Source organism: Catharus ustulatus, chromosome 13, assembly GCF_009819885.2.
Source record: "Catharus ustulatus isolate bCatUst1 chromosome 13, bCatUst1.pri.v2, whole genome shotgun sequence".
Lineage (NCBI taxonomy): Eukaryota > Metazoa > Chordata > Aves > Passeriformes > Turdidae > Catharus > Catharus ustulatus.
In genome coordinates this window covers 17,787-36,584 of record NC_046233.1, presented here as the reverse complement: position 1 = coordinate 36,584, position 18,798 = coordinate 17,787, and the positions used below count along the sequence as shown (strand labels likewise).

The following is an 18,798-nucleotide window of genomic DNA, read 5'->3' as shown; positions in this document are numbered from 1 at the left end:
GAATCTGCAACCTTTCAAAGTCTTCAGTCATCATAATTAATCCAGACCAGGGAAAGGGAAAGAATCCAAAGGGTTCTCTCTGTTGTGCTTGGACAAATGAATAGCTACCAATGTATTCAAGTAATCTATTCTGTTACAAAGATGTCATCTTTCACAAATTAACATCAAACAGCTCTGTGTCTGTCCACTTTCCACCACAACTGAGCAACAGGATTAATACTCATTTCCCACAGCATACCAGTGGATTTAATTAGTTATTAATTGACTGTTCCCTTGATTATAAGGAATTCTCAGACAAATAATTAAATTCCAGTTGCCTAGATAGCCAGCTTTCTAATGATTAAAAAAACCCCTTGCAGCATAACAGTAATTACTATAAACATCCATTAAAAAATAATTATGTTACTGTTGAAAATGCTGAGTGCCTGTGAAGCCATTAATCAAATGCAAAATGCTTTCCATTTTCACTAACTGTAATCAATCATGACACCTGAAGGTCTCCAAGTCTGTCACAAAAGCCCAGCGTCTAAGTACAGGAGGTTCTAAACACTGAGTCCATATAATTCCCTGAGGGATCAAAACTTTCTTAAAACAACTTCATGAACTGAAGTAGTTCAGTTCAAAGCTCCGGTGTGATAACTACAAAGCTCAATCTGATCCAGGAATGGATAAGCCTACACATCTCACACAAGTCTTATACCTGTACCTGCATGTGCATGAAAAAGCATAACTCAAGCTGCCTAGGTGACATAGAAGGTTAGCAACTCAGCTGTAAAAATACATTTCTGAAACACATATTTTTTCATTACATTTTGGGCATCCATAAATAAGCCCTGTATAGCCATCCAATGGCCATATTCTTAGCATCCCTGATATAACCCTGCAAATAAGGATATGAAACAAAGAGGATCAAACCCCACAGCCACAAAGGTTGTTGTTTTTTTCCTTCTTTTGTTTGTGCACATCACTAATACACACAAGTTTCATCTTTTCCCTCCAAGAATGCCTCTGAAGAATTCTGTTGTCTGCTGTAAATGGGGACTGTAACCTGGAGTTTGTTTTTGTACAGGATTCAACATCTATATGAAATCTGATATTCTAATAAAAGGGCAAGAGGTGTAGTTAATGGGATAAGAGCTAGTGCTATGCTTAGCTTCCAGGATTTTGTGAACAGACGCAGAAACAGAGTTTATGTATCATTTCTCTCCAACAGTGGGGGTGAATGTGCTTTGGAGTCCACCTGCAAATTTTAACTGTGTACATGTCAATAGCCATTCTGCAAGATGGGTACATCCCATACACAGTTATCGTTCCTGTGGTTCAGCCCTGCTGCTAGTTATTAGCTACATGAGGTAAATGAGAACACTTAACTTTGCAGGACCCTAGTGAAAGGAAGGAAAACTAGTCTCTTGTCAGCTAAACTACTTGTGAAGCGGGTAGTTTACCCAGGAGAGAAAACTGCCTCTCTGTACATATATGCATACATATAAGTATATGGTATGTTGGGTGATTCCTTTTCTTCAATTTCTACTTGAAAATAACTTGGAGAGCAATAATTCATTTTGGATTCAGAAGGTCTGTTGCTTTTTTCTGTATATAACAGAATAGGCCAAAATTAGAACAGTTCATCCAGTGGGGATGAATGATTCCCTGGGAACCGAGGACTACTGCAACCAGTCTGGTAGAGGTAGTCAGAAAATGATAGTACTGAAGTTATTTTCTACCTTTACTGTAAAAAGCTGATGGTTCTGCAGCCTGCAATGGGTTGAAAGCAACTATGAATATTAGAAAGTTGGGTATGCTAAAGAAGAGAAAGTTGGGATTATGACTTACAGGTGTAGCTAAACAGATAGCTCTATTTGAAAGAAAATATCTTAGAATTGTCCAACAAATGCGAGTCAGTTGTTAGGTTTACTTGGGTTTCTTATTTTTCATCTTCTAAAGCAGTAGCATAAACAATGCTAATGTAGTCATAATGGAAATCCTAGTCCTTGCATATTGACCACAACGGCAGGAGAATGGAAGGAGAAGGGAGTACACCATCATTAATATTGTCTTTGCCAATAGTAATTTTAAGACCTCCGGTTTGACCAGCAGTTGCTCTGCAGGTGGGAAGTGATGTTCCTTCTCACTGGCTCATAGCATTACATTCCTAGCATCAGGCCTGCATTTGAGCTAGAAACTGTGGTGTTCTAGTAGAAAATGGTCCTTGTGGAGCAAAGCCACCATTTAACAGGCCAAGAGAATTATCTGAAACAAACAGTATTTCTGTGAACAAAAAGCACACATTATACTAGAAGGAACAGATTGCTAGATTGTGGCTGAATTAGAAAAGCTCTTAACACCTGCAGTCTAAGGATTATGGGTGACCTTGATTCCAGATCTTGAAAACAAAGTCTCGACCTGCTCTTTATTGCATTGTCTCATTGGGAGGAACAAAAGTTCTACAAAGCAGAATAGAGCTGAACTGCTTTCCAGATTTTGAATTAGCTTCATGTTGTTGTTAATGAGGTAAAGAAACCTTAACTCAAAAGGACCCAATGCAATGCTTTGAAGAAGTTAATCATCTGCTGTTCTTGCCAGAGATAACCTGCCAGATTAACCTGCCAGAGAAAAACTATGTAAATTACACCAGGCAGAGGTCTGACCTCTATTGCTGTCGTGGCTGAATCAACTCTGCATATATCTCTAGTCCGTATTAAAGAAAAGGGAAAGGTCTGATGGGTGAATAATTTCCCCTGGAATATTTCTACAATTTTCAAAATAGTGTGAGTTTCCACTAGGGAACAACACTGAAAAAAAAAAATAAAAAGGGAGTGAGTGTACAGAGCAGATGCATTAGTGGAGAGCCACAGCTATTTTTCCCCCATAGTCTTCACGTGGGGATACCGGCACTTCAGCTACAGAAATCACATCTGCACACAGTGTGCTTACCTTGCTCACACCACAACACCCACCTGACATCTATGCTTTTCAGCAAGTGCATGCATACATCAACATACATGCATACAAAATAATTTTACATGTTTATCTAGACTTGCGATTACATCCCCAGTCAAGCTGCTATTTTAATGGACTGATACTAGTGGGAAAGTCATCATCATATTTGACACTTTGTGAGGGGACCAGGGAGGACAACAGGAAATCTTGTTGAAGCCCAAATTATGTAAGTAAAGTCTACACTAATAGCATAAAATGGTGCAGGATTTTACAACCACTCTCACTTTTAGAATGAAGGTGGATTCAATAGATTCTGCATATTGCAGAATTTGAAGCTCTTTTGGACATCTAGGTATTATACTGAGGAGAGGGTGAAGACCTCAAAGGTGGAGAAGAGAGCCTCCATATTAAATCCAAGTGCAGACATGAGGTGCTGTTCAGTATTCTATGAACCAAGTCTCGCTCATGGTGGTTCTTGGAGGTATCTCCATCACAGTCAGCAGGCTTTCTTCTAATGATGAAAGTGGCACTCCTGAATTTAAAAGTGGCACATCTCCTATAGCAGACTGAATGACCCTTGATCTGTACGGAGCAGTGATCTCACATTTCTCACTACTGGACTCAGCAGAAACAATGCCAGATGAACAGTAGAAAATGCTGCTGCAGCAGCCACAATTACTCTCTTATCCTGCCATGCAGGGTACAGTCGAGGTCAGGAACCCTGACCTCAGCACACACTCACATGCAGCCAAATAGGCACATCCAAAGCACTGCAAATGAATTTCAGAACCAGCAGACTGTACAGTATGCACTGAGAATACTGTATCAGTGCAGCTGTTTACCAGGGAATTGTCCTGATCCAGATGTACTGGTATGGCTTTCTCTTCTTTTTAAGGGATATACAGATTATCTGAAAGCTATTTTGGCTCAACATTGCCACTGTGGTAGTGCCCCAGCCAATATATAGTTATTTTCCCACTGCTAATGAACACAACAATGAATGAATAAATGAGAAAAAATTCAGCCTAGTGTAAGTGAGGGCAGGCTATTCTCTTGTAACTGTGTGTCCTTAGGCTTTTATAAGAGCTTCAGAGGCCCTGCTAGGAGGCTAGCTCTTTTTTCAGCCAGCACATTGCATTCTCTAAAACATTTAATTAGGAAAGTAATGACTTGATTGATCCAGCAGAACTTTGAATATCAAATTCACAGTAGTAAAAAAGGTTCAGCAAATAATTCACTGGAAGTGTAAATAATCAGAAAGATGGAATTCTGTTTTACATGTAGAAGGTTCCTAAATTAGGCAGTTAGTTTTTGTTCTTGAGAATGCGCCACCCACAAGAATTCTGAAAATAGAGTTTAATCAATGAGATTTAATCTCAAGTTAGAGGCTTGAGCACTAAGATTATTTTGTTCTTTTTTAATTCCTAAGATTTATTTTGCAGTCATGAACATTGGGATGTCCAGTGCAAGGTTGAATTCCAAACTGTTCTGAAGGCTGGAGAACCAGCACATATCTATTCTTATCATATTCATATCTATGTCTCCAAATACTTAGGAAACATTAATCTGGGTCTCTTTGTTTCTAACAATTGTGGTACATTGTTATGAGAAAAATGCAAACCAGAAAACAGATCAATTTTCTTTTTAAAAGGAAGAGGTGTTAGGGCTGATGTCTTTTCAGTGCAAAGCTTAATTCAGTAAATATCTTCGAGGGAAGTAATAATTACTTAAGAGCGGTTTATGCACACACAAAGATGATGATTTTGTGTACAAAAGCGAAAGGCAAAATAAACATGAACATGGTCTACTACCAAAAAGGAAAGTCAAAATTAACATGACCATGATACATTATCTAGCAAATGCTGGATCCCATACAGACTGGGATCCTGAAGCAGTCCAAGTCACATTAAGTTTGATTTGTGCACATCTTGTAAAGCCATTTGAAACAGACCAGCTGTAAATAAGCCATCTTGGTCATGTGTGAAATTTAAGGCTGACAAAGCCACCTGCAGCATTTTGTTCAGGAGCAAGCACTAAGGAAAGGATGTCAAGTGCAGCCTCCATTGCTGGGGAACCTTAAAAGGAGACAGAATGACAAAGCTTGAAGATTAAATGATGCTGAAGGAAATTCAAGGACTTACCAACTTTGGAAAAACTGTGAGTACCAAGAGGTCAAGAACTTGGACTAAAAGGCCCTGCCACTTTCATCTGCTCAGGCTGGAATGAGTTATTAACTCACTGCTCCAGAGGACTGCATTACTTTGGAGTAGGGCAAGTAATAGTTAACCTTTTAGATTATTATCACTACTACCACACCGACTGATACCAAGTTTGTGAGCTAACACAATGTTTCCAGTCTTTCTTCAATAGTAGAGTGGGTGTATGGAAATGTCATCATTTTGGCAATCAATCAGTTTGCTAAAGTCTCCACTGAGAGGCCATACAGATTCTGTTATGCTGAAGAAACAGCAGCACTAGCCAAGCCTGGAAATTAGATGGGAAATTGCTCTTGCTGCAGGCTTACAAAAAGCCTTTTTTTCCTTTCTGAAAGTGGCTAGGGTGTGGTTTAGTTCTTTATCTTTCTTACCAATATTTGGGTTTACATTAGAAGATGATACTTGAGACTTGATGATAAGCATTTAGAAACTGTTTTCTTGAGAAAGTTGGTGATGGGAAACAGAAATGTATGCCTGGGTTGAGGAATGTTGACAGGGAAGCCTTTGGTCCTAACTGGCCATGAATGCTGTGTTGTACCTTGATAGCAATTTGGTTACTGTGATCACTCGTGGTCGCTTCTGAAATATGCCAGTGGAGCTTGTGTCAACAGCAAAAGCACAGCAAAGCATGATTTTTTGCTGATGTGACTATTCCTAAAGCTATTAAAATATGGGAAAAGGAGCAATTAGATTATTGTAACTTCTAGTGTTATGGCAGTATTGAAAATATTGACTTGGTTAGGCAATATTACCCCTATATTCTAAGGGACTTACATGTTGTAAGATCGGTAATAGTTTCTCTAGATATTCTGAACAATACACTGGGCAACAGGTAAATATAAAGATCCAACATCAGTTGGCATGGAAAAGGTGACAGTGTTTTCTAGATTGAACTTGTTTGCAAGGGAGAAATATGCAGATTATTTCTGAATGCCACTGTAGGTAGGTATCATATAGACGTCAGCCTGTAGCATTAGAGATAGGGTATGCCAGGGTGACAGGCAATCAATGAAATAAAACAACATACCCTCTGAGCCTGTTCCCATAAAGATTTTTAACCTCTTCTAAACCAAAGAGTGCCTGAACTATCAGACGGGTGAGAAAACAGGCTGAGAAAACAGGATTCCTGTTTCTCTCTTCTCCCTCATTCTCTGACCCAGGTTCCATTCATGCATCCTCACTAATTAGAAAGCCAACTCATACAAACAATTAAATCTTATCTGAGAAACTGGCTTGTTGGCTCTGCTGAAGAAAAGCCTCCTGTAACCCCTAAAGGAGTGTATGGGTCAAGACATATAAGAACTTTTCCACTGTATAAGGAAATAATTAATCAAAATTGTGATTTTACCCTTCTTAAACTTCATACGGGTGGTGATTGCTCATCTATCTGATGGCTCCTTCAAATTCCAAAATTGATGAGATTTTATTAAACTTTCTAACCCAGGAAATTGGGACAGGGAATATCACAGTGCATGGTTACAGTTATTCTGATATTTCACAGCTTGTATGTGGCTTAACTTTGCTTACCAGTGCTTTCATTCAAGGGTGTTGTCCAAATGCTTCTTGGACTCACACAGGCTTGGTGCTGTGACCACTTCCCCAGAGAGCCTGTTTCAGTATTCAGCCACCTTTTGGGTGAAACCCCTTTTTCTAATACCCAACCTAAACCCATGCTGATTCTGCTCCAGCCATTCTCTTGAGTCATGAGAGTGAAGAAATTGGACCTGCCCCTCCACTGCCCCTCAAGAGGATGTTGAAGATCTCAACTGAGGTCTGGCTTCAGTCTCTTCTTCTCCAGGCTGAACAAACCAAGTGTCCTCAGCTACTCCTCATAAGGCTTCCCCTCCAAAAATGTCTCTATCTTTGTGGCCTCCTTTGGACACTGTCATAGCTCAATGTCTTTTTTATACCATGATGCTCAAAACTGCCCCTGGGACACAAGGTGAGACCATCCCCTGATGGTCCTGCTGTGCCTAATGCCCCCCAAGACACAGATGGCCCTCCTGCCTGCCAGGGCACAGCTAACACAGGTCCAACTGACCATCGAGCCGGACCTCCAGGTCCATTTCCACAGCGCTGCTCTCCAGCCTCTCGTTCCCCAATCTGTATATACAGCCAGGGTTGCCCTGTCCCAGGCACAGAATCTGGCACTCGTCCTTGTTAAACTTCATACGGCTGATGATGGCCCATCTCTCTAATTTGTCGAGATCTCTCTGCAAGGTCTTTCTGCCCTTGAGGGAATCAACAGCTCTTCCCAATTCAGTGACATTGTCACACTTAATATCCTTTGAGTTCTCACCTCATTACTTTTGTACCCATCAGAGTTCCTGTTCCACTGCTAGTGTTTGGAGTGTCTTCCAAGGAAAACTACTTTTTGCCTTCTCAGGAAATTTCTTTCCAAGCAACAGTGGGTATGCTTTGCATGGTGGCTACTACTATCTTTCAACTAATATTCAAGAAAGATACTGACAGCAAGGCCACCTAAGCTGTGTACCAGTCTCCAGGGAAGCAGTGGCAGATCTGTTAAAGGGACACAGAGTATTCCAGGACAAAGCCACCAGTCGGTTTATGCCATGCAAGAATTCTCTATCAGGCTCTAAAAGGAATTATTTTTGGGTGTTCTCTCATGCATTCCTGACACCAGAATCTGTATTTTTCCCATGGCTGTGTGTCTTGGGTAACTCACAACTTTTTGGTATTCCATACCTCTTTGAGACCAAAATTGTTGCTGTCTCGTTAAGACCCCATGGCCCAGCCAGAAACAGAACCAGAGGGTACCCGTCTTTTTCAAGTTGCGGTTTCTCTCGCCTCTTGCTCTTTTCCCTTTTGTTCTTGCAGGGCAAGGTAGCTGAGGCAGCGCAGGTGGAGGCTGTGCTTTGGTTTGGTTTTGTTTCTCTCTGGCCTTAGGAGGGAGTTGTTTTTGGGTGGCAACAGTAGCAACCTGAGAGGCTGCGTTTCAAAATCAAAAATTTTCAGAGTGAATTTTGCAACACCTGCCTGTGGCACAAGGCCAGCACTGGTTGGGGTTGGACCACCATTCTTTGGGTGCTTGAGAATCCGTTTTCTCTGTAACCCCCATTGGAACAGGGACCCTAGAGAGTAGAGCAGCACAGCAGCAGCCCCAGTGGCTTGCAGGCTGCAGTGTTGATGCTGGTTGGATGCTGCCAGCCTAAGGACAGGCAGAGAGGCTGGCACTGCAGATTCACCGAGTTCTTAGGTTCCTACGTTCCAGATGCCAAAGGATACCAGCCACCTTTGTCAATGGGGCTGCTGCCACTGGAGAGATGAGAGAGGGGAGGGCTGCTGCCATCTGCCATCTTCGTCTCTCCACATGCACTTGTCTGCAGAGGACGCGGTCTTTGGGGCGGCTTACTCTGCCCTTTGAAGTACCTAGTATTACTGTTATTTTTTGCCTGTTGCTGTTTCTTTTTTTATAGACTGTTATTTTTTCACTTATATCTACTCCTGTTCCTTTCTCCTTATTGGCAGAAAGGAATTTGTTAAACCCACGCGGGGGACGGGAGGTGGGGGGTGAACAACTAATTTTGGGGTATCCGCCTCTTAAATTGTCTTAAACCGAAACAGTGTGATACCCAGAGCACACTGGCTATTACCAATACTGCATTATCAGAAATCAAGAAATTAAATGGAAACACAGTGAGTCCATTGAAACCAAATCCCCATGCTTCATAGCTCTGTTCCCATCTGTCTCACTCTGAAGAGAGTAAATCCCTGTCTATCACCATCTCCTTCTCTGCACTAGGCTTATTCTGTATCTTACACCAGTCTCAGCCCCAACAAGCCTCAACTGTTGGCCAACACCTTTCCCTCTAGATGACAAATAATAGATTTGAATGGTTCACAGTAAGCCATGCCTCCTCAAATTCACTTAAATCCCTTCAGTGCTTTTATGTCTTTTAAATTACTGCTAAATAAAAAGGTATCTAGGTTTCAGTGAATAAAATTATTTACTTACCATACATAACAACTGGAGCATTTCCACATATCTGGGGAGAGAGACAAACTTTTATTAACTGCCATCAAATGAATACTGAAGGGTGGACTGCATAGCTTTAATTTTAGAAGAGCAACAGGTAGGTTGTAAAAACAAACTCACACTTTTTCTGAAGACATCAGCTCCTGGGCAATGAGGTAAGCTCTGGACTGGCCTTCTTTCTGTCAACAGAAGTCAGAAGCAATTAAAGGATTTCTCATTCTACAAAGTAAAGCAGTGTTAAAGAACTTTTAACCAACATATTTCTGTAGTAAAAATAGTGACCAGAGGTTAATTCTTTGTTGTTCAGTGTCTGGCATCCTGGACTTGACAAGCCATTTCCCCAGTTCAAATACTAGTAATAGAGTACAATATAATGGCTGCTAATATAGATGGCAAGTTTGGAAAGTGTCTTGTTATTGAAGGAGGAATGAAATTTTCTGTGGATTTTTACAGGTCCAAAATTTGTCAAAGAAACAGAAAGTGCTTAACTTTGAACAGCCTAGCTTCACGGCTGTTGAGGATATACCACATGTAAAAGGGAGTTCTTTATCAAAATGATCATATTCCAAACTGTTCTGACTGCTGTCAGTGAGACCTGTGGAAGCAAATGGGGTGAAGGGCTTTATTGTGTACTAAGCAAAGTGTCTAAACTAAATGGCCATAAATATCTCCAGAATTAATTCAGTACTTTACTTCACCAGACAATATTGTTTGAAATCTCAGAGGCATCTATTTAACTGGTAACTCTGCCATTTCTAAATGAGCACCAGACAAAAAGCAGAAAGAGCTGAGAATCCAGGTTCTTCTGCAAATTGCTTTTCCTTCTCCAGGTTTCATGCATTAACCATTTTTAGTTTGTTTTTTGTTGGTTTGGGGTTTTTTGGGAGTTGGTTTGGTTTGGTTTGGTTTTTTTACCTTGTTGGTGAGACTGGGATCACCAAGGCTGCTGCTCTCATCATCTTCTGAACTCTTTTGATCCTCATCCGATGTGACAACTTGCATTGGTGTCACAGAGACTGGGCACACCTTGTAGGGCTCAGTGTAGGCACTGCAGAAAAACAGAATAGTGGTGTTTTTCCCAGACTCACTGTTGCTCAGACATAGAGAATCCCTGCAGAACTGCAGGGCTGGGAAAGCAAGATTTATCAAGCTGGGATTTTTTGGCTGCTAGGTTCAAAGGCAACCATTTAGGCAAGCAGAAGACTCTGAAAGGAGCAATGGGAGGTTAACTGAACTTGTTCAAGCTTCCCCAAAAGGTCAATGTTCTGGCTCAGTTTGGAGTAAAAACTTCATACTTAGTTGCAGCCAGAACTGCTTTGTCCCTCCCTAGTCAATACATCAAAATAGATGCAGTAAAATCACACTAACATTTTAAAATGGAAGTTAGATATTGTGACAATGGATTTTCTGGGAAAACATCAAAAGGATGAGAAAAGTATAATGGTAATGCCAATGCCATCAATTAAACTACAAGATATTCAGGTTCCAGAATCCTTGAATTGTTTCAAGGGAATATGAATTCAGCTCTAGAAATCCAGAGAAAGCTGTGCAGTAAGAGTACTGGACCTGGTGTGAAACACAGGCCAGTACAATACAGGCCTGTATCTTCTCAGCATTTTATTTAAAAAAATAAAAATAATTCAATTTAAATTGCCAGTGATCTCAAAACCTCTGCAAAGCATGACTAAAGCTGATCTTTATATGCCTAGCTCCAAATTCCAGTTGCTGGATCTTGTTAAACCTTTGCTGAATTGGTGGCAGTCTTCCAGATTTTGTTACTGTGTACTCATAAGCTGTATTAAAGTCGTCCCCTCATTTTGACATTCATATGAAATTGGCGAAGAATTTGGTACCTTACCATGTCATGCCACCCATGATTTAATAATTCTAAAATCTCTGAACTTCATCCAATTATCCATTAGCATTATTCAATTTGCCAACCATTTTGGCATCAGCTTTTGCTGCCATCAAGTTTTGATACTGCTCTTGGTACTGCAACACATAACTAATTATTCCAGCACTGGCAAAAGATGTATACCAAGCCATATACATCAGCTGTAAAACCCGTCTATTCCTACCTGACTTGACTGAGTTTTCACATTCAAGGATCAGATTTGGCTTTTTGACCACAATGTCATTCTGGGAGTTTATATACGGCTTATACACCACAATGGCCCCAAGCCTTTTACATATCCAGGGCAAGGTTCCAATGCTCAGCTGTCACTATCACACCAGGGAAGGCAAATAATGGCAACATGCTTCTTCTTGGGCAAAAGAAGAACTTTATTGAAGGAACAACCTGTATTTATAGGACGGTTCCCAAATCTCAGACAGGGCAGTAGGTTATTGGACAATAGAGAAAAATACTCTGTGTCATGTACAGTATGCACTGTCCCATGGTCAACACTAGGTGCTAATCTATGTTGTTAATTCTTTTCTATCACTGATAGACCTGTCTTCCTGGGAAAGGACTGCAGCCTGGAGCTGTGAATCTTCACAGCCTGGGAAAAATTATGAACTAGCTAAGAAAGCTTGGGAAAAATCCTGGCTGGAATTTTCCTAGGCCACTAGCAGTGTCCACACTCAGCCAACAGGGTGAGTCTTTTGTCTTGAGAAACAAAATCTGACATCTCCATGTTTTCTAGTAGACGTGTTGGCCATCCAGGTTAGTCTGTAATGTGGGCCTGGCTTACTCAGTTTATATAATTTCTATACTTCTCATTTCCTCTGAAACATTCACTTCCATTCACAGCTCTGCTTCATCTTGTTATTTTTCTTTAATCTTCCACTTGCAGATGCCAGACATGAACAAACCCAAGGCTTCAAAGCCAATGCTAGAGTAACAGAAGTCTGTACAATGACGGGCTAATGTAAGTGAGAGGACAATGATGAGATTCCCAAGATCGCTTTTTCCTTTCAGAAAGGAAACTCCCTACATATCTGCATTTACTTCTAAACTGCAAACAGGGCTATGTGTCTCCCATGCAAGTGTGGCTGTCAACTTTTCTGTTATGCCTGCAGCTTTTTCCTCATGTGCACAGTCCAGGAGTTTTCACAGGCTGCCCGGTGCATTTGTCATGGCTGGGCAAAGGACCAAGCAGTAACACTGTTCCTCACCTTTATGTACTCTGGCTTATTAGTAGTATCTGCAGTTTTTCACTGTGGGTGGCATCACCACACTTTTGAAAATCTGTCCAGCTTCAACAGTGAAGGGACCTCAGCACAAGAGCAAGGCAAATACAGGAACAGCTCAGGAGACTTATTACTAATTTAGCCAGTCTCAGCCCTTACTCACACAGTCCTTCCGCAGTTTGTAATTTTTTTGTCCCAGAAGACATGAAATTGAGGTATTCCTTCCTTTTGTCTCTGATAAATGACTGCATTGTGTTAATATAAGAACACATTATAATTTGGGAAGAATGCCTCAGTCTACTAGTCTTGTAATCATTATGAATGTTATTAATAAAGGTTCATACAGTAGCAGAACTTGCAATATTCCTAAACTATTGAATGGGCTTTGTTTGCAGTAGACCTCCATCCCAGTGGCACTAGCTTGAGTTTAAAGAGAGGTCTCAAAATGTTACAGATCTCATTTGGACACAGGACGGGCATGGGTTTACTTGTGCCACCATTTCCATTCTCCTCCTCTCTCATCGCTCCAGTAGTACTCAGGTCTTTACTTCTGAGACTGTTCTGTATTGTCACAGAAGTTCCTGGGCAGGGCACCTTTCCTGATACCCTACATGCACTTAATCAAATGAACTCACATGTCATCATCAATCCTTTATGTCTATGCTCCTGTGATCTCCTAGCACTCCTAGCTTCTGAAGGCTTGAATTGTGCCCAGGAATGACGAAGTGATAATTTCCTTTAGTTCATTAAAAGCACTGCTAACTGAGCTTACTGGAAGCAATAAACTTTAATGCAACGGAAGATGCAACTAGAAGTGTGAGTGTGAACAATAAGGGAAGAAATAGTCTGAGAGTTTGCAGTATCTCAATAGACACTGTAATCCCCAGTTAATTATCTTCCTTGTAGCAGTGATTTGGCTGGATGAGAACAGATTGCTGGCACATTTTCTGCTGCTCTTTCAGCAATTGCCTGTCATCATACCAAGACTGAGCCATCACAACAAAGGGAGCAATGGGCTTTCTGGGACAGTGATATTTAATTGACTGGATAAATGCACGAGGATGCAGTGCAGCAAAAGTCTTTTTAGTAGCACCAGTTACGTTATAATTAACAGTGCTGCTGGTAGTTACAGAGCAGGGAGAAGCTGTATGGATGCATCCTACTAGTTGTTTGTGTACTTTCACCTCTGCATATGTATTGCTACATCTGAAAAAGTGTTCTGGAGTCTACAGACGCTCTGATTATCCTGCCCCTATAATATGCTTACATTTCACCTCAAGTGACCTCAGTGACTGAGGAGAAGGTGAAATCATCACAGAGACGGAAGCTGAACTAATCGTTGTACTAGCACTTTGTAAATAAAATGCAGACACAAGTTTCCACTCCCGGTGAACCCTGCAGAACACAGGCTGGGAAGTTTGAGCACAGATGGTGCGTGCATGAAAGAGCACTGTAGAGATACACAACAGGTGAGAGCTCACAGAACGTGATTCACAAATTGACAAATACTGTATTTTCTCTTGCTTGAATGTGCAATTCTAAAAGAGATACGTACCCTTCTTTTAATTTCACATCTGTCCTTCAAATGGCCTTGCAAATTCTAACCCATTCCTCAGCAATGATCACACATCAATTTTTAAAGATTTTTAGAAGTTATTCCATCAGCATTAGTGAGGATTTAAGTGGGTGATTTAACAGGGGCAAAAGTACCCAGCTAAGGTTAATACAATAAAGACATATAAAGACCATATATTCTTGTTTGCAAAACAATACAAATGCACTTGGCTGTATGTTCATCTCTTGGCCACACTTCCAAGTGATATCTTTTTCCTTCTTTAGAGTCACCAACTCCATGGAAAAAAAAAAAGCAAAAAAACCTAAACAGTCAAACAAAGAAAACCAAATGAAAAAAATCTGAGTTGGTGAAAACCTATACTTAAGGTCTGTGACTTCCACTGGGGTGATATAAATCCTCTGTACCAGTAATTGTATATTGTAATGTAATTGTAATTGTAATTGTCCTCTGTACCAGGTTGGAGCAGTTTGCTTTCAATGAATTAAGTCACACATCCTAAAGAAAAGCTCATAAATCTCACTTGCATTCTGCTTTGCCTATGGTCTATGTGGTCTATGCCCCAGCAGCAATCATGAGGGGAGAAGGGGAGTACTCTTTCCTGCAGGGTACCACTCAGCTATGCTTTATGATACCTATGGAGTATTCATCCTTTCCACCGAGTGGCTCCTTGTACATCTGAAGTGCAGCTGGTTAGGCTACTGAAATATGCTGGCAATGTCCCTTCAAATGCTAGTGCAGTAGATCCACCCTAGCACCTACAAGGTATCATCCTTATCCTATCATGTGTATTAGGACAGAGTTGCAGCATATTTCTACCTTGCAACTGGTTCTGCAGCTAACAGTAGAAGTGTGCTAGATATTTGTTGGTCAGTCAAGAGCAATAGAGCATCTCCTTGAAGCAGTAAGTATTTGTGCAGGGTGGTCAAGATGTCATGCAGTTTTAGTGCCACAGTGATCACAGAATGATAGAACAGAATTACAGAACATTTTGGATTGGAAGGTACCTTAAAGATCATCTTGTTCCATGCCCCTGTTACAGGCAGGGACATCTTTCACTAGACCAGGTTGCCCAAGGCCTCATCCAACCTGGCCTTGAACATTTCCAAGGATGGGAGATTCACAGCTTTCCAAGGCAACCCACCACTCTCTACGTAAAGAATTTCTCCCTCTTTCTTTCTAATCTAAATCCCTTTTCTTTTAGTTTAAAACCATTAACCATTCCCCCTTGTCCTATCACCATCTGCTCATGTAAAAAGACACTCTCACTCTCTTTCAGAAGACCCCTTTAGGTATTGGAAGACCACAACGAGACCTCCTCAAAACCTTCTCCAGGCTGAACAACCCCAGCTCTTTCAGCCTGCCTCCATAGCAGAGGTGCTCCAGCCCTCTGAGCATTTTTTTCCCTCCTCTGGGCCTACTTTAACAGGTCCATGTCTTCCTTTTGCTGAAAAACTCCAGACCTGTATGCAGTATTCCAGCTGGAGTCTCGGGAGGACAGAGTAGAGGGGGAGATTCCCTCCATGTTAATCATATGGGAGGGAGCAGGTCAGCAGGAGACTTCTGTGACTGAACCCATCTCAGATCAAAACAAATGTGATGTGGCTAGTGAGGACATCCAGATCACAGCTCCTGAGCACCTCCATCATTCTCATGCGTCTGTCCCGGAACAGGGGACTTCTATAATTGGATTCCCTTATTACAAAATGCAATTTCTGGAGAAGGAGATTGTGCACCTTATTATTAATCATCACCACCAGTCATTCTGAATTACTTTCCCTGGACTAAACTGATTTCTTTTGGAAGTAAGTTTCAATGTATTCTAGTCTAAAGAAGGGTATGAACAAGTGCAGCACTTAAGGAATCTCTACTGTGTTCATGTTTGAAATGAACTAATAATTTGTCTCCATAAAGTCTATACAGCATAAAGGATGATCCCAGCTAATAAAACTCAAGAAATCAGCAGGGGATACCATGCTTAATGAGTTCCAAAACCAGTGTCCAGGGTGTGCTGATGTTTCAACCATTGTGACATCATTTGGTTAAGAGGTATCTGTTCAGCATTCAGGCACTCGGACTGCCTGGATTACGTCCTTGCTGCCTCCCTGTAGTCTTTCACTCTATCTCCCAGTCAGTGGCAGGACAGAGAAAGAGAGACTAGTTATTTTCTTTGCATCTGTTGCAAACTGCAAATTGGATAATGGAAATTAATTACCATCAATATACTCGAAGGCCAAAGAGCCACAATGTATTTTCTGAAAATTTCTTATTGTTTCAAAAATGCTTGCAAGTAAAGATCATAGCAGTATTTGGCCAAAAATTTCACAAGATTAAGAAAGCAGTAGAAGAGATTAGAAATCACATCCTTGGACCCATTCCTACTGTGGAAACAGTGTATTAAAGGTACAGTAGTTATCAACACAGGGCTCACCATATTCAATGTTTACACATGGTGGCAATAAGAAGAAAGTGAACTGCCTGGGTTTCTGAGGTAAGCACTGACTTCTGCTCTGCCTGTTGTGGGGTAACAGAATGCCTTTTTCTCTAGGATGTTTCATCCATTCATTAGTGAAACCATGTTTCTGGACTACTAAAACACAGTCCTTTCAAATATTTGCTGAAGAGAGAATGGCTGTGGTGTTGCGTTTAATTAGACCTAGATCTGCTGAAGTTCTGAAATGAATGACAGTTATGACCCTAAAAGCTTTTCTGTGTGTATTGGTGATTGCATTGGCAATTATTTGACCTGAGTCAGCAAAGCAAGCTTATAAGAACTACCTCAGAGGATATAAACAGTTACTTTTTCTCTGTGGAGTATATTCTCTACAAGTATGTCTTCCCTGAAGTCAGCTGAGTGGTGATGAGCTTGACACATCAACTCAGATCTCATATGCTAAATTTAAAACTGCTGCCATAACCTTCCCATCCACAGACCCCACCCTGTGCCCATTTTAACTCTTCTGTCACAGGAATCTTAGCTCATAATTGATTATAACGTATTGGATGCAAGATCAGAATCTCACTGGACAGAGCTGGGTTGTGCAAAACCCACATATATAAAATCCACACTATCCAGTGGGAAGGAAAAATAATCAACACCCACAAAGACCTCAACCCTCCACTGTTGGGCCAAGAGGAATGGATCCAGCTTTTTTCTGCATGCAGTATCCCTATTCCTATCTCAAGTGCCAAACCCAGCAGTTACTAGTTCAAACTCTCAGACAGAGACATTCTTATTGCTAAAAATTAAAGTAATGTGAACTCAATGCAGTGACAGTAATTTGGGAGATGCAATAGGGTGCTGAAGTACCCTGTTTTTTAAAAACTGATTCTTTATTTCCCTGTATCCATTTGTAAATTATTGTTTTAATTCATTCTGCAAAAGGAGGGCTCATTACTAAAGGAAATTAAAATCCAAATGCATTTAAAGCCAATGAAAGGAAATGCCTGTTAGTGCAGCATGTGTTTAGCCAGTCAGTTCCCTATGGCAGATCGTCAAGGGAAATATTGTATCCGGGGTCTGAAAAGGGCAAGAAACACATGATGTCTACTAATAACATACACAGCATGTCAAGGCAAGGTAGCACAGGGATAATCACATTTCACACTCTGAGGCATAAGCTATTTGCCTGCCAAGGCCAGAAAGATGCTCTTTCAAATTCCACAAGCATTTCAATTTGAATTATGCTCTTTCTTGCATTGTTGTAGTGCAGAATACAGGGGAGAAGAAGAGGATTTTTGGTCAGGTGCATAAGGATTTTGCTGTTTTCCAGATAACATTAGGGACAAAACTTTCCCTGCTTCAACCACTGCTCCTGGAGATGCTCACAGAACAGCACTGGTGCGGGTCTAATTTTGGAAGGGAATGGAAGAAGTGAGGCCCAGACTGGGGCACTATGAGTAGAGAAGGGATGAGAGAAAGAGGGTGAGGTTTCATTAGCCATGTCCCAGACATGTTAGGATGGACGGCCTTGAGGGTTTTGCTTTGAGGCACCTGTGTAGTCAATCCATGCTTCAGGCTCAGTGACATACCCTGGGTTGCACCACTGTCTGTGAGCATCATTACTCTCCCCAGTCCTGTGGATTTAAAACACTAGGTGAAATAAAGCAGCAGTAAAAGCTGGACATGCCTGAAAGTAAAACAGAGTGTCCTTGGGCCTCGGACAAGTGGCATACCCCCTTCCTGCTCTCCCAGGCATGAGGGAGAGGCAGTGAGCTGTGGTGGCCTCATCTTGTGCTCAGCCTGGCCCTCAGGCTCTTGTCCTGCATTTCCTGTAAACAGGGAACAGTTCCTCCCCAGAGATGACCTGGCAATGAACTAGAAAGGGCTGACGCTCAGCTGCACCACACCCAGCACCCCACCGTGCCAGAAGGTACAATGGGGCAGCTGATAATACATAATACATTATTAAAGGCAGCCCTTTAGAGACTCCTTGGAACATATTGTTTACATCACATGTCAGGCACATCAGAGCTTTTACTTTCCATAAATCATTAGATTCACAGGCACCCCAGAGCTTTTATATCCAACAGCCCCAGCAGTTTTCCTTAAGATTCTTTTTATCTTTCTCTTTTCCTTCTTTCCTCTCCTAAACCACAGCCCTGTTGATCTCCATCACTCTGTCATTCCCCATCTGTAACCTTTTGCTATGTTGAATCCGTCCAATGCAAAGGAGATGAGTATAATGAGTATAATGCTTGGCAGTGACAGAAGTACTGTGCTATGAAACTCTTCTTCCTTCCCAGACCATGCACACCATACATCTGTGCTATGTTGAAACTCCATTTTGCATTTCTGTCAAGGGACAGAGGATAACAAGGAACGCATCCACCAATTATCAGGATGGGTTTCAAATTACTTACTGTGTAACCCTTAGTCACAGCACAAATGGCCTTTGCCTGTGAAACCTCCCAACACTTTTGCCCTATTCTCTTCTATA

At 41.3% G+C, this 18,798-nt stretch overlaps 1 protein-coding gene across 2 annotated transcripts in view; it reads right to left on the bottom strand.

Annotated features, from left to right (window-relative positions):
• The window catches only part of FGD5 (FYVE, RhoGEF and PH domain containing 5), a 66,872-nt gene that overhangs the window by 34,471 nt on the left and 13,603 nt on the right, over positions 1–18,798 (bottom strand). For both annotated transcript variants that reach the window (XM_033071558.1, XM_033071557.2), the window contains exons 2-4: positions 10,069–10,201; positions 9,274–9,332; positions 9,133–9,163 (exon numbers count right to left, since the gene is read on the bottom strand). In XM_033071558.1, the coding sequence (XP_032927449.1) occupies positions 9,133–9,163; positions 9,274–9,332; positions 10,069–10,201 (223 nt within the window). The remainder of the gene's footprint in view (positions 1–9,132; positions 9,164–9,273; positions 9,333–10,068; positions 10,202–18,798) is intronic.